At 35.7% G+C, this 20,418-nt stretch overlaps 1 protein-coding gene across 5 annotated transcripts in view; it reads right to left on the bottom strand.

Annotated features, from left to right (window-relative positions):
* Positions 1 to 454: 454 nt before the first annotated feature.
* The window catches only part of LOC128679074 (small G protein signaling modulator 2-like), a 37,002-nt gene continuing 17,038 nt past the window's right edge, over positions 455 to 20,418 (bottom strand). For 3 of the 5 annotated variants that reach the window (XM_053761059.2, XM_053761060.2, XM_053761058.2), the window contains exons 4-23: positions 19,550 to 19,713; positions 14,974 to 15,193; positions 14,004 to 14,121; positions 13,565 to 13,671; positions 12,886 to 13,010; positions 12,257 to 12,382; positions 11,631 to 11,767; positions 9,763 to 9,860; positions 9,131 to 9,269; positions 8,418 to 8,602; positions 7,879 to 8,023; positions 7,448 to 7,607; positions 6,895 to 7,090; positions 6,083 to 6,602; positions 5,523 to 5,680; positions 4,908 to 5,032; positions 4,315 to 4,494; positions 3,047 to 3,173; positions 2,395 to 2,545; positions 455 to 2,134 (exon numbers count right to left, since the gene is read on the bottom strand). In XM_053761059.2, coding sequence (XP_053617034.1) covers positions 2,046 to 2,134; positions 2,395 to 2,545; positions 3,047 to 3,173; positions 4,315 to 4,494; positions 4,908 to 5,032; positions 5,523 to 5,680; positions 6,083 to 6,602; positions 6,895 to 7,090; positions 7,448 to 7,607; positions 7,879 to 8,023; positions 8,418 to 8,602; positions 9,131 to 9,269; positions 9,763 to 9,860; positions 11,631 to 11,767; positions 12,257 to 12,382; positions 12,886 to 13,010; positions 13,565 to 13,671; positions 14,004 to 14,121; positions 14,974 to 15,193; positions 19,550 to 19,713 — 3,270 coding nt within the window. In that variant the 3' untranslated portion in view covers positions 455 to 2,045. The remainder of the gene's footprint in view (positions 2,135 to 2,394; positions 2,546 to 3,046; positions 3,174 to 4,314; positions 4,495 to 4,907; positions 5,033 to 5,522; positions 5,681 to 6,082; positions 6,603 to 6,894; positions 7,091 to 7,447; positions 7,608 to 7,878; positions 8,024 to 8,417; positions 8,603 to 9,130; positions 9,270 to 9,762; positions 9,861 to 11,630; positions 11,768 to 12,256; positions 12,383 to 12,885; positions 13,011 to 13,564; positions 13,672 to 14,003; positions 14,122 to 14,973; positions 15,194 to 19,549; positions 19,714 to 20,418) is intronic. The other 2 variants (XM_053761061.2, XM_053761062.2) reach the window with 2 other exon arrangements.

Raw genomic sequence — 20,418 nt, 5'->3', positions numbered from 1 at the left:
CAGCTGGTTAAGATTCGTCATTCTATTATATATAGTGTTGTAGTTTATATGCACATCATAGTGCATTATTATTAAAATTTAACTGCCTAGTTTGGTTGTCAACTTTACTCATCTCTGCATGGATGGCACCCCGTTGCGTTCGGGGCTGTAAAGCCGCAAAAAATACCCTTATTTTTTTTAATTTTCACAAGTATGGTTTGTATTTGTTTATTAACATTTGTCGTATTTTTAAATATGTCGTGTATACTTTACGTAACAGTGAATGTGAGAAATAATGGCTTACGTCATATATTTATTTATAATTATTTTTATCTTGTGGATTGTTTCCTGTGCGTAATTGTTTAAGTATATGTCGTGTATACTTTACGTAACAGTGAATGTGAGAAATAATGGCTTACGTCATATATTTATTTATAATTATTTTTATCTTGTGGATTGTTTCCTGTGCGTTATCTACCGCCATCTAAATTGTTGGTATTTACGTCATTGATAAACATCTTATTTAAGTAGGTAGCAACATACATATAAGAGTAGGTACATATATTGCTAATATTGTTGACGAAAAATCGATACTATCGATAGTTGGCTTTGAAAATCATCAAGAATATCCATACAGTTGCCGCTTTCCAAGCCTGCAAGGGCACAGCAAACATAGAGGGCAACTGCTTTACTTGTGATATGAATAATGATCATTATGCACGTATTATTGTTTTGAAAAAGTATAAGTAATAAGTATTTCGTTCTATTTTCAATCTAACTAAATTACAATCTCAAAAAAACCTCAATTTTAAAATAATAGAGAATTTTGGGTGCATAATATACACAGATATATTTTTTTAATTTTTTTATAATTGATGAACTTTGATGTGATTTTAAAACTACAAATATTGTAATTATACCAATAAATTCTTCAAATAGATATCATTTTTACCTGTGAAAGATAGGACAAGGCACGGGCAGGATATTTCAGACGATATGAAGCGTACATGTATAGTTATATAAATAAATAAATTTAAATATATATTAGGACAAATCACACTATATTGATATTGATAAATAGTTTATCTTTAGTTAACTAAGTATAAATCAATGTTTTTTTAAATCAAACTTTCGACTATCGAAAAAATTTTTTTTATTATATTCCAACATTAATTTTAAATTATAATTTCTTTTATCTTATTTGTGTCCTGATTTAAAAATGTACTTCATTTCAGAATTGTGATACGTTTTATGTGGAGTTTAAATAGATATATTTTTTCTTCGTAATGATTGTTTTTTTTTATTAACCGTTGCATACATTACAACATTGGAATATAAATTATTTTAACCAATATGATTATTTTGTGGCCAACACCTTTTTAAATATATTTTTTATATTTACTGACATATAATAATATTATGTATGTGATACTATATTTAATGATTTAATAAATTGTTCTATACTTACCTCCGTAGTCGAATATTATTTTAATTTTATTTACTGTCCAAATTATGGAACATTCTGATAACCTTTTATTTAAAAATCTTCTATAAAATTTTCTAATTTCAAACTACTAACATCAATTTGCTAGTAATCTAGGTATGGAGAATTTCCACTAATATTTACTCCGTTCCTGAACGAAAACAGATTTTTTTAATACTTTTCAATTGTTTATTTGCTGTTAGTATGATTCACGTAAAAACTGCGTTAGTACCTATATTTTGAAAGATATAATACCGATAATCAAATGGGAAATAAAATTAATGTTTCACTATCACTCGTGTACTGGAGTAGTTAGGTACTACTTAGTAACACGGGGAACTCCAGATAATTTAATGAATGCGTTATTTCATACCAAGTGAGAAAATAAAAATGCTTTTTTTGTGTGGTTGAAACGGAACGTTCCGATCTCCGGTACTAAATATTAATATGCTACGTAGATCGAAACACAATTCCCTCTAAATACGTATCTATCCAAGTTTGATCAAATCGTGCTAGTTACCGATAGTATACGTCCTATTTTCGTCAGTGATTTATTAAAATAGGGGTAAACCTAATTTGACTCTTATTTATTCTCAATTAGAGTTTGAACTTGTAGTACAAGGTCTCGAGCCAGAGACAGCACTGCGGCGGCGTCGTGACGTTCAGCCATTTCTGAAAAGTAAAGAACCATGTTATATATACTTCATGATTTTTATAAATTCATGAGTACACACCGCTTATGGCGACCTGTCCAACTATATTTAACAACATATACAAGATTAGTTCATATGGTTACTACATGGCAAACACAAAAAGGGTGCAGACCTCAAACAAGATGGCGTGAACGGGCCAAGTGAGAAACCTATTATAAGACAAAAAGGAAGCCTTTTCCCAAACAGGCTGTAGGTAAAAAAGAGGGCGAGTATGGATACCGTTGAAGAACTTGATGATGTCGGTGAAGTCCATGGTGTTGGCGAGGATGACGTCGCGGTAGGTCTCCAGCAGCGCCAGCGCCAGGAACAGCACCATGTGCTCCGACGCTACGTGACGCGCCGCCCATATCAGCTCCCAGGCGGCGAACACCTGACATATTATTATTATAATTATATATACATTTTGTGACTCATTTTAAGGTGAGAACCCAACAAAGAATATAATCATTTGTAAATATATAGAAGCAGCAAAACATTAGGACACGGATGCTATCTTTACATCTTTTATTCTATTGATGATACTTTTATTATATAAGACATCATATCAACTTTGTGGATGCAATAAAATATTGAGTTTGTTGTATTGATATATTATAGAAAGAAAGGTAGAACAAAGAAGGGGCCGAGGAAGACAGTTACATCAGGCAAAGGCGTTGTATCGTATCATAAGTAAGCCAATTAACTTAAAGCATCGTTTAATGCTCACTTATTATGAGTGAGCATTATTTAAATCCAAGAATAGCTGAAACCAAGTAAATCCTTCCACGACATCAATAGTTCTGGGGAACCGTCGTATCCCAATGGTGCATTATAGGAGACGTCTCGGCAGATGCAATCATCTCACTTATTATAATTAAATGAAAAGTCTCACATCCTGGTAAAGCAGTTCCCGCTTGAAGTCCAGCAGGAACCAGCGGTAGCAGAAGTAGAAGTGTGTGTAGTCGCCGTGCGCGTGCATCAGCTCGTACAGCTCGCAGTCGAGGATTTGTATCAGCGACCTGCGGAATTTGGCCATTTTGAGCCTGTTTCTTACTATCTGCATGGTATCTGATAGCCTATGGAAGGGACCCAAAAAGAACATAGCTCTGACTAGCGGGCCGGCTTCGATCTTTCTTTCTTCGCTATAGAAAGCCATATTATATAATATTCTCAAACTTTCATCAGCAATAATACTATATATATATATATATATATATATATATATATATAGTATTATTGCTGATGAAAGTATATATATATATATATATATATATATATATATATATATATAAATATACTAATAATAATCTATAAAAAAATCGTTGCGAAGTTTTAAAGTTCTAAGCTTAGATACGGACAGACAGAAATGGAAGAGACTTTATTTTAAACATGTATTGATGATATCGTCAATGAGAAAAATCGCATTTCATAGCTTTTTCACTTTATTTAATCTTACAATCAGTGCGGAAGCAACAGACACAATGTGTTTCCCTCATTCCCCAGGATTTCACGTTCCACTAGTGTCGAATATACTAAAAAAATATTGATGCAATAATCAAATTCATTAGCGATAAGTATTTTTATTTCTTTATTGATCAGATTATAATCTGTCGTGTTATCAATAAGCGGTTTAGGCCTATGATTAAAAGTAATTATAATCCATGACCTAGAATAATGTAAAATAAATAACACTGCTGCGTTGGTTATTGTCGTAATAATAATTACGAACGTCTACGGATATTGTGTATGCAGTTTCTTATCCTTTACCCAAAAACAGCTCGCTGGATTTCAATGAATGAGAATTTCGATGGAGTGTCGTTTAAAAATTTAAAACGAAGGTTAGAATAAATAGGACGGAGGAGGAGTACAATTAGTGTACCTATTCTTAAGACTGGAGAAATCAAATGCAATGTCACCTCCGTGTGTAGTGTGACTTTGTTATTTAGATCTCACCATCGAGTCGCAGTGAGACGAAGCCAATCAATCACAGTGCGCCATTGTGACGAGACGACAACCACATCGCAATGTGATTGGTACGCTGCGTCTCACTTCGAATCGATTCGATAGTGAGAAGTGAAATGCAAATCCGCACTTTGCCCTCTGACAACACATCGAAAAACTTTCACTTCAAAAGAAACCCGCTAGAATTAGAATACGCACCTCATATCAGCGAAGTGCGCGTCCATGGCCTGGCCGGAGGGGAAGTTGTCGCGCGCGCGCTCCATGAGGCGCGCGAACAGCGCGTGCGCGACGGCCTCCTCCCGCATCATCACCAGCAAGGGCGCCACCAGGTCGCACATGCCCTGCATGTAGCCCATGTCTAGGTGTTCCCATACGTACCTTTGGCAATTCAAATTTACAATTCTTTATTCAATTCAGGATGATATAAGGTACATCACTTATTGACGTCAATTTACTTATAGTACTGCCTAATGCCGACTGCACACTATCGCCAAACTTGGAGAGATGCTGAAGCGAATACACATTTGCAATACGTAGTTTGTATGAGGGCTTTTAAAACCGTCAAATGGTCAAAACAAACAAATCAATAAAAATACGTACATAATAATATATTAGTAATTACTCTTTATCGCTTACAGTTACAGCTCATATTTTTTATTTTACTACATATAAGTATATTTATGTTTCAACAGTGAATATAAAATATAACATGGAGTGTAATAGTAAACATATATTATTTTAGAATCTAGGTAAACATAAGTTAGATAAGTAGGGTACATCATTATACTTACGTGCACATAATGTTTCTCAGTTTATCTAAGTTGTCGTCCGTGAAGAATGGATAATTCCGATCGCACCTTTGCACATCTTTTTCAATTCGGTGTAAATTCAGTGCAAAACTTTCCACTAGTTCGTTCTGAAACAATATCATAAGGATAACAGAGATCTTACGATAATATAATCATGTTGTTTTAATTTTATTACAACACATTACCCAATTCAACATTTTGTAAGTGATTGGAAAATAATAGGGAAAATGTACTAGCCATTAGTATGTGGAATATATAAGACACTAGGCCAATACATTTCATCAGAAAAATAGGGAAATATAATGATAAATGTATAGAAACCATCGAACATAAGAAATATACACAGAAAAAATCAACTGTACATATTGAATTATGCTCCAGTTCAAAAAACATATTTTCGTACCATGCTTCTGGGACTGACTGTCGCTAAAACAATCCATACATTCTATACTCAAATTACAAATGTAAATTTGCCTGTACGTCTTTTTGTAGTCTGTCATGACTTCGTTAAGATTTTGAATAGATATATAGTTAATAATTCGGGATAAAACATGGGCTGAGGGTAGATACAACTAGTGAAATATAAGGTAATCTCACCGAATAAACCCCGCCATTAGAACTGGCGGGCGAGACGCAGTTGGAGCGGTTCTCAGTGCGCTGGTCGTTGCTGGGCTCCAGCATGTCGAACGACGCTCCGGCAGAATGAGACTCCTCTCGGACGACCCCCAGCGGACTTCGGGCTGGACTGACATTCGCTAAAAACGGATACGGATGGAGAACAAAATCCCGATAACTAGGTATTTCGATATCTTCTTGATCTTAATTAACAACAGAAAATAATGTTTCACTACTGGGCGAAACTGGGGATGGTTTTGACGCGGGTTTCACGGCTTTCATAACATTAATACCGTTTGGTATTAATGTTAAGCAGGTTAAGCTATAACTAGGATTTTATTGGAAATTCGAGAATAATATTTTTTGAAATAAATGCAATTGGACTTTCAACTATTTTTAGGAATATTAAGTAACTATAGTTAATTCTATAGTCCCATTTATTGCACCAACTCAATTGTTGACTGTAAGATAATCCTTTTACCTATTGTATTATAAGTATTTACATATTGTATTTTGAGCAATAAATTTAAATAAATCCTTACCTGTAGTTCCTCCTGAAGCAGGCGAACCTCCAACAGCTAAATCCACTGAAGGATTGGTTATAATAACACTCGTATGTTGCTGTTGAGGACTCAGTTGACACTCATCTAATGAAGATCTCAAATCATTTCCGTTCATATTCGCACTATCAACGCTACAAAGTAACCCCCTCCCATCTCCTTTTTGAACAATACCTTCAGCTAACCTCTTAATTTCCGCTATACTCTCACGCCTCATATCAGGATTATCCACGACACTTTTGACGTGCACTTCTTCGTCATCATCCAAGTCTTTCAGACTGTCTATATCTACATCTCTATTATCACCCGTCTCAGTCTCTCCATTAAGTTTAGCTTCTTTGTCTCTTTCCTCCGAATCCATTTCGATATTGTCTACTTCGTCTATGCTCGGTGCTCTTGATAACACTGGTTTAGTATCAGGTTTCTTCTGTTCCATTTCACTTGGTTCAGGAGAAATTATTGGTGGATTATCTGATATAACACTACAGTCATCTTCAAACACCTAAAAACGCACAAAAATATAGAGGTCGTTTACTATATTATAAATTCATTTTATAAAAACTTATATTGGTAGGTAATAGGAAATTTATCTTAGATAAAGATAAACTCTACTTCATTATTTACTCGCAAAAAATATGAAAAAGGTGAACTTTACCTAAATGTACTTATTTTATGCTACATATAAATTTATTTATGAGTATTTCCATTTAGTGTAGTACTTATATCACAAAATTTATGAGTAGACGAAGAAGGAACGAGGAGAAGCTTAAAGTAGCCTAGTATATTTTCCTCACCTCAATAGGTTCCGATACCTCCACCGGTTTGGGTTTCCCCGCAGCCTCTGAAAGTCTTGCAATGGACGCCGCCGTGGCCTCTCTGTCCCGCTGCCTCACTATAGCCTCAACACATAGCCATTCAGACATCGTCGTTTCGTATTGTCTTCTGCATGCTGCGTCTTGCTCGGCCCGTTCTTCTGCTGTCGACCCGAATCTACAAATACGTGTTATTTAAATAGTTTCTTAATTTCGTTACTATTGTATAATAACGACTCTTATCTATATTCATATCAATACGTACTAATATTATAAATGGAAAAGTCTGTTTGTCTATTATGTCTGTCTGCGTGGTGAGGTTTTGAATAAATATTGTTAAGACCCGAAGTCAAACATAGGCTTTCGTGGGCAGAATAATTTCATTCCATTACATCAGGAGTTAATATAAATTTTAGGTATGTTGTGTTGTTTAATGAACAAGGTTACATTACGGGATCTTAACTTGGAATAACACTTAGTAACGCAAGGTTAGGAGGCTAATCTTGAGGTGCTAGTACGATTTCATTTAACTCACTCGTAATATCCCAAGAGATACGGCCACACCTCTCTCCGTATCTCGTGCTGTACTCCGCTGTAGTAGACCAGCCTATATACCTCATCTTTGTCGGTGACGACGCCTTTGTCATCTGTCATTGACCGCCAAACTTCTTCTGTTAGTCCTGATTCTGAACCTTCTGTGGAAGATAAGTACTACTTATGAATTATTGCCGCTGAAGTTATTTCTATTAAAGTAGAACCGGATGCATCAATTTCTTGATGGTCTGTTCTGGTTGAGAGAGATAGCATAATTATAGGGTACTGTGGCAAAATATTCTAGGTTACAAAGTCGGCAAGGCAAGTGTAACACCCTGGCGTTGCAGGCGTCCATAGTTAGTCCATACCATCAGGAGAGTCACATGCTCCGTTTTGGTAGTATTAAAAAGTTCTAATTTGTCAATAAGAAACCTCTTGGAACAATGTTGGGGTGCACCAAGCCGCTGAGATGCGTCCTGACGGTCGACAGATGGCGGCAGTACGCGAGCCAGCCGTAGAACGCGCGCGAGATGATCTGCCGCCGCATCGTACTGCACACCAGCTCTATTGACGCTGGCTGGTAACAATAATTATGAAGTTTATGTCTGTAGTAGTGGCAACTTGTTTAGGAACCGATACTTCGTATCTAAATTTAATTGCTTTAACTGCAGCAAGGTGTTAAAAAATATCATGCTGGAATGAATTTCCTTCTCTTTAATACCAACGAAAATAAAAGAACCAATTAAATTTCTGAGCAGGAAAAATCTAATGTATTCAACTAGTTTTCGTAACAAGTAATTCTCATGAAGCAACTCGTGGAAATGGTCGTACGCGATCTAGGTCTGTCCATGTGAAATTTGATTCTGAACCATATACTAATTAACATACGATTTGTTAGAACTTCTCGATACATCGACTCCAATTAAGAAGTAAGTTTTTATCCATGACCATGTCAACGATTTCGGTCCCACCTGTTCCACCGGCGCCGGCGCCAGCAGCGGCAGCGGCGGGGCGTGTCCGTTGAGGCCGGCGGAGGGGGGGCAGTCCACGGACATGGTGGAGGAGTCTGAGGATGTGGTGGAGGTGGAGGCCAGCGGGCGGCGCGGGGTGCGCGGGGGAGACGACACCAGCCGCTCCAGCAGCGAGTGACGCATTGCTGAAAATGTTCGCTTTCAGTTGTACCTATAGTTATGTGACGTTCCACCGGTTAAGGTACCTCAGAGACAGATTGTTTTGTGATTGTTTCGATTTCAATAGTTTACGGTAATATGCGTAAATAAAAATCGATCATTAGGTAACTTTACCCGTGGCAGGTCACATATATTCTTCAATGGTATAGTGATATCATGAGGGGATCAAAACATGGGAATATCGAACAGAGATCGTAAGTCCGTCTGTCCAAGCGACGTCTATCTCGGCGGATGTATCCGGTGCTATTATTTCCTTAGAATGATATAATGTTAAATTAATATAAGTATGTTGGACAGGACGTTCCAAAAACTTTTAATTAAGTTTATTGCCCTAAGTTTGGACGATACGTCTCTGCAATGTCTCTAAAGTCTAATTGAAAAATTAAGTTTTCAATGATATTCAAGATTATCTTCAACCATTTAAAGATCACCAACTCTTTTTACTTTTAATACTGGTGGAATACCGTCCTTTACTTGATATTTATCTCACTAACCTTCCCTGTCGGTAATAGCATTGTTCACAATACGGAACACATAGTCTCCAGCAACTTCTTCCCACTCGGCTTCTTCTGTTTCTCCACTTTCGCAGAGGCTTGGCATTGGGCGGCGACGAGCTTTACCACGACCAAATACCTATATAAAAGAAGTCGAAGTTAGTAACCTAACCTAATACCCATCTACTTATAGGTTTTTTTATGTAAACATGGCGACATACAAAATACCTACCAAAAAAGACATGAAAACATTTTCTAGAAGAATCGTTTCTTTAGGTGATCAAAAGTTAACATTACAACAAATCTAGGTTATCAGTATAAGCTTAAAACTTAAGTTTTATTTCAGTAGCCATTAAGTAAATTATGATAATAAAACAGATAATGTGTAGGTTGTCTAACAACCTACATCTAATTCATTACAGGACAACTTTACCTTATTAAATCCATTTATTTATATTTTCCTATGTATATGGCAATTCTGTACATAATTACGTTGACATGTTATGTCCCATTTACGAAAATAAAGAATGTTATTGATTCATTGAAAATCATCATAAAGTGTACGTAGTAAATTTATAATTAAATAGCCATTCATTTTTGTTACGTAAAACTTTGTGTACCGCTTTATTTACCTTTCCCGTTCCTCTTTGTGACCACAACGGGGGGTCCAACTGTCCGTGAGGTAATAACCCAGTCTCCAGGTTACTGAGGAAAGACAGCAAGTGACCACCTGAAAAGAGATAAAATGTATGTGAAGGAAATTGACGTAATTTTTAATGAAATTTTGTGGCATTCATCAACCTATGTCATACTTATTGAAAGATCATATAAAGGCGGTTTAACTTTGAATCACGTATAGCTAAACTATGTCGAATATAAGTATATTGGGCATTTCGTTTTATGATTTTAACACAATGTTCTGAAAATAAAGAAATAAATTCGTGTGTCAGCTCTGATTTTTTTACTGTGACTTAAGTCACAGTTTGTCTTGACAGTTTGAATTAAGTCACAATTGTTTACCGCTAAGATAAGTTTTTTTTTTTGCTTCTATTATTCTAATAAAGAGGCCCCATAATTATTTTTCTTTAATATCTCCTACGTACATAATTTAATAAAAACTTATATCATATATGTATAGAGCCCTTACAGTTTTATTATATGTATAGATTAGATATTATCACTCATTGTATCGGTCATATGTTGTATCATAATGTCCGATTCATCAATATTAATCAATGAGTCTTACATAAGATAAGCGGAGGGGATTCCCTGTCGAATCATTTGTATTGTTTACTGATTTATTTACTACTGACAAAGTATAAAATAACGTATTCGTTTATAACATGTAAACAAGGAAAATGCTACACGAATACAAAAAAGCATAAAAATGATATGTTTGATAATGATCTTTATCTGTCATATTCGGTAAGTAGCTAGAAAAGCCCTAGGGAGGTAAGTAATTTAAAAAAAAACACTTCGCTCTTTCAAAAAGTTCGTGTACATCTAACCATCATACTGGCAATAGACATCATGCATTCAGCCCAATGACCAAAGAGGTCGCTTCACTATTCAGCCTTGTTTAAGTATGAGTATAATAGTCATTAATTTTAAATATAAAGTATAAATAAAAAAAAGTTCTTTACTTGGTTCTTTTTAATGAAAAAAGGTGGGAATAGAAAACTTTTACTTGAAATATTGTTTGTTTTTGGGATTTTTTTACGTGCTAATTAGGAAAAAACAATTACGCTGTTTTTTTTTTCTACTTACCTCACAGTCTAGATGTAAAGAGTAGTTAGCTCGGGTGTAGGCATCAATTGCACCCTAGAACTATAGGCGTCCTTAATAAGTAATCTCGGGCTGCAATAGATGCCTTACAGCCCTTGGCTACTAATCTACTATTATAGTACAAAGTAACAAAATATTTATAAATGAAAACTCTACCTCTTACAATGTCTATGACTTCTGACTTCTCTTATAGTTCTCATTAACGGATGTTATTCATGGGAGGATATAGAGTGGTCATATTCTATGGCGGAAACCACACGCCACATAACATATTTCACAACACGTGACGTGACTAAGATGATTCATTTAATTAAGTGCCTACTTTTGATTTCTTATCACAGCGCGTGACTGTTAATTATTACTAAATTTTTTAGTAAAATATCCACAATAATTAACAGTTTAAAATAAGTAATTTCTGTTGTGCACGTGATGAGGTGCACAAAAAATAAAGATATATAAGAGTCTCGTTTTTTCTCACAAAAGAGAAAAACACGTGTTTCTCTTTCTTGTACAAGTTGTAGGTATTGCTTCTTTTTTGCCTTCAGTGTTTGTTTTGCGTGTCTTCCTACTGAAATCTGCAACCTGCTTGACGTGGACAACTTGTCACAGTCATAGATGCCTTAAGATGACTTTAATAATATCTGACACGAGTGTTAGCAACAGTCTATTAGTACTAACTACTACAAACTACTAGTACAACTATAAAAGCGGATACCTTTAGGGAAGTGTATGGGCGGGCGCTGGACGCCGTCCTGCCCCACGAGGATGAGCGCGTCGCTGGCGCGCGAGCGGTGCACGTGCACGTACACCACCTCCCACACGCACACTTGCAGCGACATGGCCCAGTATACGCTGGAATACAATAATACATAGGTACTCCAAACAGGGGGTGGCTGGCTACAGTACATAGAAATACTCTTTCACCGAAAGCACGTATCGCCGAATATTTGTTTTGGTTTCTCAAAATCTAGATAAGTTTTCGAAATAAAATAGGCGGTTAATTCTGTTCTGCTTTACATAATTTGGTAAGAATAGGTTTATAAACTTTAAGTAACTTAAGTAAAAAAAAAAATTATAAAGTTTCTAAAGTTAAAAATTGTCTAAAAATTATCTTTTAAACTTCACGCAACCGAATAGGAGAAAACCTTTGCAATAATGACAAAATATATCTTAGTGGAATGAGTGGCTAGTCTCTGCGTCCACATTTCCAAGTCAATTCACAAATCCAGCCACTCGACGAATAAGTATTAATATGGATTACTAAGTAAGTGAACCACTGTATTGCACCAAAAACAAGATACACGACTACAACTAATACTTAATAAAACTAGTTAGACTTACCAATCGAAGCAAAGAGGGCCTGAGCATCTCCTTCTATACACAGTGCACTCAGGGGCCATGCTGTACAAGACACGGGTGTTTTGGCAGGCGGACGAATGTACGCGGTGGCAGCGAAAGCTACATCGACTACAACAAACACTCTATCGCTAGGAGCATAAGATAAGAAATAGCTTGACCGAAATTAAAATAAGAGACTAAAAACATGCACTAAGGAATACTAGGTAAGTTTGAAATCTATAAATATATCAATTATAAAAACCTAACAATAACTAAACAAAAGTGCTACTTTTGTATAAGGTTTTTGTAAAAAAATTATTTGCCATTTAGTTCAAGACTCGTTCTCGCTGAGAAACTTAACATAAATTAAAATGATCGTATTTCTTAGGTTTTATTCTATGATTATTTTGTATAGCTAATTTAAAATAATAATCTTCTATATAGATAAAGTTTAAGTAAATTTTATAGGTGTCATACATAGGACATGGTTCAAATAAGTGGCGAAAATATAAGCGAAAGTATAAGTAAAGTCATAAGCATTACATCACAGGACACACTCATCTATTTATCAACCAAAAACATTAAAACGTCGAAGATAAACTAAAAGTATAGAAGTGGCACATTTGAGAAACCTTTTATCGATGCCTTCACTCTCCGCGTAGCCATTCATGAGCTGGTTCGGCGTCCATTTGATGATCAGCCCTGCGGCAGTTTGATGCAGACTCAAGTAGCCTGGCATCGGCTCTTCAACATCTTTCTGTATTTATCAATAGGAAATTTTATTGTAACTAAGCACCTACCAAAACGCAAATGCTTAATAATAGATATTATAATAGTGTACAGTCAACAGCACATCAACCTATCCAAATTCATTGCAAATTCGCCGCTATTACCGCGCAATATTTTTCATACAAGGTAACTTTATGTGCTGTTGTCAGTCACAGCATTATCATTGTAATGCCACCACACTGTTGGGGCTCTGGCCTTTCTTATGGAAGGATAATGAGGATGCGATACTACTAAACATTAGGCATTTTAATTGTTTTATTATTACCTATAGTAAAGTGGGGTTATGATATGAAATAAATTTAAATAGATCGATAAAACCAGCTTAATCAATGCGGTCAACACGAGTTTTTCCGAAAAAGGAAAATTGATAGGTTCTTCGTGTCTTTTACTTACGATAGAGGAGTCCGAGCGTTTCTGTTTAAATTTTTAACCGAGGCGAGTTTCTGTTTCAATTTTGTCAATGGCGATATGATCATATGAATAAGTGCTTGCATAAACTAAGATCTCAAAAATCTAACTCACTGGTTGCACTCTAACATTATTCTTGCCATACAGCAAAGTAGCGGTTGAGTTTTGGTGCAAACTCTCCACGTAGTCTTTGGCACTGGATCCCACAGCTTTGCTTCCACCTGTAAAGTGTGAAATAGGGAATTGTAGCTACGCAGTATCACTATTTCCTGAGACGCGGAGCGGAGTTAGGTTCATTCTATCCAAAGTTATAAATATAGTTGGAGATCTCAACCATTGTTCTTTATCGTATTTTTTTTTAGCCAATTTACTGAAACTTCCAATTTCCGTCATCAACAATGTTTTGAAGAAAACTGGATAATGATAAGACAAAGAGCAACAAAAAATGTGTGATAGCAACTATACGTCCACTAAACGAAAGGGTTTGAATAAAATATAGACACATATTAGGAATATTTGTCAAATTACAATCTATTGGCAATTTTTTAATTACCTGTATTTACAGAGCCGCTATCGTCGGAAGACGCGTTGAGGCTCCTCCTGAAGTTCAGGATGGGTCGCCGCACAGAGGGCGGCGTGGTCGTCCCTGCTGACATGCGATGTCTTTGTACCTGAAATTATATCCGCTTAAATGCAACTTTTAAATCTTTTAATTTTATAATATAAAAAGCAATCCGTTACACTGCGTCAGTAAGGATTTATATTTATTCCAGGAATAAACTACCTATATAAGAAATGAATCAATGAAAGAATGCCCTAGATCTTGCGAAGTGAAGAAGAAAAATGGGAAACTGGACCTTGGGTTCCAACGCTTAGCGGCGTGCGAAGGAACTTACTTAAGTAACTTACTTAATTTATGATGATATCGTAAATTTTGTAATGGACTTTCCTTTCTACTATAGGTCAATTAATTGGAAAGTTTGAGAAACTTTCAGTATTAAATTTAATTACTGTTTCAATTAAAATTACATTATAAGCATCAAAGTAACGAAGCGAGATCAAAGCAATTATTATTCGTCGGCCGGCGGGTGTGTCCAGAAGTAAGCAGATATTTGTACTTATCAAACAATGACTCCTGAGCCTCCACCAAATGGAGTTCAGGATGCTCAGTTATTCTGAATTCATTGTCAGAACGCCATCACGAGCGCTACTCGTTCAGTAGAAAAGATTAAACAACTTTTACTCATTCAAAAGTACACCTATGTCTTCGTGCTTGTCATGGAGTATTTCAAGGCACAAGGCACAGAGCTGACGACGCTTGCGTAACAGTCGCGTGTCATAATAAATGTTAGGTTACTCGTGCATTACACTTACTAATTCGTTTTCCGGTAGGTCTATCCAAAACTAAGCAGGTATCTTTTCCTGGATGTGTATATGCGAGAACTGAAGATTCTCTCGTAGATTCCACTATCTAATCCAACGTCTCGCTTGAAAAGAGAGATATCATAATCACTACAACTTACTAATTCATCAGCCGGTGGGTCACTCCAGAAGGACGCTGGAGCCTTCGCCTTGGAGTACTCCAGGGCACAAGGACCCACGAGGAGTGAGCTGAGAATGCTCCCGTAGTCAGGGTCGGCCACAAGCGCGTCTCGCTCGTAGTAACGCGTCGCGTTGCTGACCAAGTGCTCGATTATTTTGGCCAATTGACGTTCGAATAACGCGATCCGAATCCAGAGGTATCTGCAATAATATTTTATTATATGGTATCGAAAACAGTAAAAGTGGGACGAGTTTCCTTGAACATGAAAATTTACCTCACCATACCAATCATTTTTTTACCTGCAGTTTAGTTAGCTCAAAGACACATTAGGTATTTTTATTGAATACTATTTACATGAAACATTAGAAATCAGTCACCTATTAACCCAAGCTACACGATACCGACGTGACAAGAATTTCAATAGAAGCCTTCCCGCAGCCGCAGAATACTTAAAATACAGCCAACAACACTGACATATGTCCAATTTCATTACAAATTCGGTATTACTACCGCACAGAGGTGCATGCAAGATCATTTTACGTACAGTTGGCTGTACCTTCAGTACAGATGCAGTGTTCAATTTAAATAAGCTTCACACAAACACTAGTTAGGTACTACCCGAGAAGTCGTAATTCGAATTAAGCATTATCTTCTTTTCGACTCCATTTGTAATTTAGCATAAAATTTATTAGGTATTACTTAAATCCTCTTCTCAAAGTATATAGATATAATCTGATACAATTTTATCGGACCTTGTTGTAACGAAGTTGGAGGAAAGTTACCCGCTTCATAAAATCCGACCCTTCGGTACCCTCTAAAGAAGTTAGAAAATATTCGGGAAATAGATATTGAAACATCAACTGCTACTCTGACATTCCTTATTAAGTTAATTTATTGTCCGTTTAGGATAGCGTCTGGCTATATTCTCCTTGGATAGCTTGCTAAAATACTTATATGTAAAATTAGGTATTTATACCACCTTCTATTTTTCACTCTAATGTTATTTTGATACGAATATGATCCGCCGAAAATATTAATTTTCATCCGATATGTACTCAAGAGATACCGAATAATTTTAATTCTGCAGAACACCACTTACTTAATAACTTGATTGAAAGAAACGACCGAATTCATCATAGAATGTTGGTGAGTCATTTCAAAAATAGCACACCAAGAGATAAAAATCCAATGAGAAGTGAGTAATTTCATCATTATGTCCTGCAATACGACCCCATAAACGGGCCATAAAGTGGACGGCTCCCAGAAATATCTACAGGCCTAATGAAGAAAATATGTAGCCTACAGATATAACACTTCGTAAATATGTATCTACTACTTATTAAGCAGATGTTAGTGGGTCATATTTGTAATAAAACATTATATAAAAGAACACTAAATTAAATATAAATAAATGTGGTGTAGGTAAGATAATAGAGATGTCTTTATTTATCTAGCACAATTACAGAAAAGTTCACTTCAGTAGTGTCGTAATCTTAATCATTTGTAAAGCAAAAACATTTTTTTTATTTGTCAACTCTTCACGCCTTATCACCAATCCTCTTCAAATTTTAAATAGATATTATTAAATATAGTTAACGAGTACGGAACCTTTCTTTACCATGGAAAAAACGTAACAAAACCGCAGGCAAAAGCTAGAAGGAAATAAAATACTGCTAAGATCTTAAATGACAATTCTACGCTGAGAAAGTTCTAGTAGCTTCGGCCTTTCCTAAAAGGATAGGAAAATTATTTTTCCCTATTAGGTGAAGAGAATATAAACTCAAGGAAGTATAAAGGGTAGGTATATAGAGGTCAATGAGTCTTTGCTGGACTTTCGATATTTTTTCAGAATATGAATGAAAAAACCGCTTTATACATAGACATAAAATTGGTACAAGAACTTATATCGTTGAATAATAAATTTTAAATATCACAGCTATACCTAATGTAACCATTTTAATTTCAGGTCAGATAATTTACTATGCAGTAATTTTTAGATTTTAAAGTACCTTTTAAAAGGTGTTTATAAGTTTTATATAGCACCTTTACCCGTACGTGTACAGTATGCTTAAAATAAGTATATTTTTCATCAGTGCTTTTAAGATTAAGAGGCTCTGAAGTCTTGAAGTTTCTATGAAAATCCTATACATACGTAACGTGTTTATGTGTCTATGTATCTATGTATGTCTGCGGGTCATTAACTGTTATTACCCTGGATTTCATATTTATTATTTGCATAAAAAAACATACATGACAAAATCAATTCGTTTATCCGGAAAATGGGTAAAGATTTAGAAGGTAGGTACGTATTTTTAATTTACAATTATAACTATATATACATATCCACTCAATCTATAGCCAGTTGTCTGTAAGAGATCCCTACAAGTAAGTCTACATGCTACTTTATTGTACGAAAATCGTACAATAAAGTACTTATAAACAAAAAACAATACAATGAAGTAAAAAGTGACGACAACAAATGGAACCCGAATGAATATCCAAATGGAATTTAAATGTCGCCCTACCAGAGCCAAACAATGTAGACCTATACACATAATGAAAACATTTCTATTGGAGATGTTTCAATTAGGCCGCTCTTACATTCACCATCGAAATGTACTCAAGACTTGTTATTTAAGTGAAAATTGTCGCTGAAACCCCAAAAAAGTTTGTAACATTTAAGTAATTCAAAGGTAAAGGTAAGTAGGTAGGTACAAGAAATCATAACGCTTTACTAAAATATCAACTTCATAAGCTAAATGACACTCAGGGAGCAAACGACAATAAGTAGCTCAACTCTCAAGAATCCGATCAATGGGTGTTTACTCGGTTCCCTCCCGTTGACCTTGAACTCGCTAAGAAGGTAAGATCCTTTGAAGTGGTCTCAAAGACGACCTTGGCCCGCTATCGATCAAATTCGGTAGATTTGATCCCAACTCAGCTCACACTCACCTCGTCTTTGATTTATGTAATTAAGGATTTTACCAGATACTTGCGAGCTTTTAGTACTTATCTAAGTAAATTATATTGACAATGGTAATCATTAAATAAAAATATTCTTATAGAGGTAAAAAGTCTATACGTGATCTAAAACTAGAAGGTTCAAATAGGCACAGTTATTGAACTGTGCCTAGAAGCCCAGCTTTAAAAAAAACATAGACATTGTTCTACGTCATTAGGTCATATCATATTACATTAAGTATTACTTATTTTCGTTTAGAGAAAATTTGTATTTTACTAGATACAATAATAAATACAAATAATAACCTACAAATTATATAGGTACCTATATGAAATGAAAAAATCTGGTTACAAACACATAAGAAAAATTAAGACCACCTTACTAATAATGAATTTCTAAAACGGTTTGCCTATTATCAATCATGTACATACATATTTCTCATTAATAAAATATCTCAGTGTCGACCTCGCCACAAAATGTGTTTACCGTCGCGTCGCCGCCGCCGCCGCCATGCAGCAAGAATTTAATTTTCCTAATAAATCTCGCAGAAATCCCGGGGAAAGTTATTGCGCGTTTGCCGCAAAAACAGGATAATCAGATTATAATATTATACATTGAAAGCTGAATTATTATTTTTCGTTTTGTCTGATAAACATATATTTCTTTTAGGTAAAATTGTATCCTTCCTTTTTAACTCCCGTTATTCACACGAACTACCTATCAACAATACTTAGCAGCCATACTATCAAAAACACTTAGGGATTGGATTTTTTTTTAATTAGCCTGTGTTAGACCTGTCTTTAGCTATATTCGTATCAAATTTCATCAAAATCGGTCCAGCGGTTTGGAACTGAAAGCGAAGAGACAAACTTTCCCGTTCATAATATTAAGTAGTATGGATACAGCTAACTATGGCTAGAATTTAATTTTTATTTCACAAGTTTTAAAGTTCTTCCTACTTTTATAAATTCCTTAACAAGAAGATGTTGTTTCATAATATTTATTTTAAATCCCCAAATGGTGAAAAAAAAAATGGTGTAGAAATTCTTGCATGTTGAGTTGTGGGAATAGGAAATGAACACACGTCACTCAGCCCGTCATATCATTAGGGCATAATAACCATGACATTTTATGTTCGCTCGTACGAAGCGTAGGGACATTTCTAAAGATTATTATAATACAATAAGTACATACATATATAACACAACTCACCAACGAATAGTAATTTCATATGATTCAATTATTGACTTAAATCGTTGTCTTTGTTTTATTTTTGTCCACACGATTTTTCTCTAGAGTAGAATCACTCCATACCCGCAGATGTCTTGACTATAAGGGACCTAGGCAGCTAGAATATAATAAAGACTACAATAGCATTTTCAAGGAGAGTAGACGTCAGGCAGTTGACCGGCTAAATCTTCAGAATTTTAAAAGTTATTTTTTACGCTGACCCCGAACTTCGCGGCATCACAGCCCCGAACGCAACCGGGAACATTTGGAGATGAGAGCGATAGCTCTTCCTAAATCCGTGCTTCCTCTGCGTCCAGCAACCTAGCCAACACTAGCGCCGCTTCATTGGAAACAACCTCATTACCTGGACTGTGGAGGAGCTTGTGAGAGTAGCGAACCAGAGCCCCGCTTGTTGAGTGGGGGTCGCGGCGCAGAAGGTCGCCGCTCCACGCCCGAGGCCGAGCGCGTCGCCGGCGCACCCTCCGCCGCCAGCACCCTGGCCGACACTAGCGCCGCTTCCGGACAATGCTGGAAACAATTTCAAATTTAGTCCTATTCATCGTGTACGGACGGTACACTTTGAACAGGACTAAATTTGACGGGAATACGGACAGTACTCCCGTCACTGAAATTCGAATATGTGTTGCCCATGAAGTTTACCTCTATGTTATCTTGTAAGATGAATTATTTTTCAAGAATCTTATTTATATCGTGGAATTATTGCAGAATAAAGTTATTTAAATGCTAGTGGTTCAGCGCATAAATTGGATGACAACTCTAGAACTTTAGAAATTGTCGTTATAACTTTTTATTGCTCGGGCGATAACGATTTCAATAGAATTAACTTTATTTAATGATGTTCCTTGAAACTATTCAAATCGGCAATATTTCCTATATTTTTTTGATTAGGTACCTATATTATTATGATTAATTACTGTGATAGAATTAACTTGGACACGAATTGAAAGAAGAAAATTAATTCATTTCTCTATGAGTAAGAATAAACATAGCCTGTTTACTGAAAACAAATTACATGTAATAAGTATGTAGGTTAGGTACACTCCCTGAGGTGTATGAACTCATACTTAGTTTCCGTCGCCGAAATCGAAAAGTTACCGAGTTACCGATTACAATTTTTTTACGACCTCGGTGGCGTAATGATAAAGTTCTGCCTCTGAACAGAGTCCTATCCCCGGATTCTATCCCCGATCGGGTCATGATAGATAAACATCC

This window comes from Plodia interpunctella, chromosome 21, assembly GCF_027563975.2.
Source record: "Plodia interpunctella isolate USDA-ARS_2022_Savannah chromosome 21, ilPloInte3.2, whole genome shotgun sequence".
Classification (NCBI taxonomy): domain Eukaryota; kingdom Metazoa; phylum Arthropoda; class Insecta; order Lepidoptera; family Pyralidae; genus Plodia; species Plodia interpunctella.
This window is presented reverse-complemented; position numbering and strand designations above follow the sequence as displayed.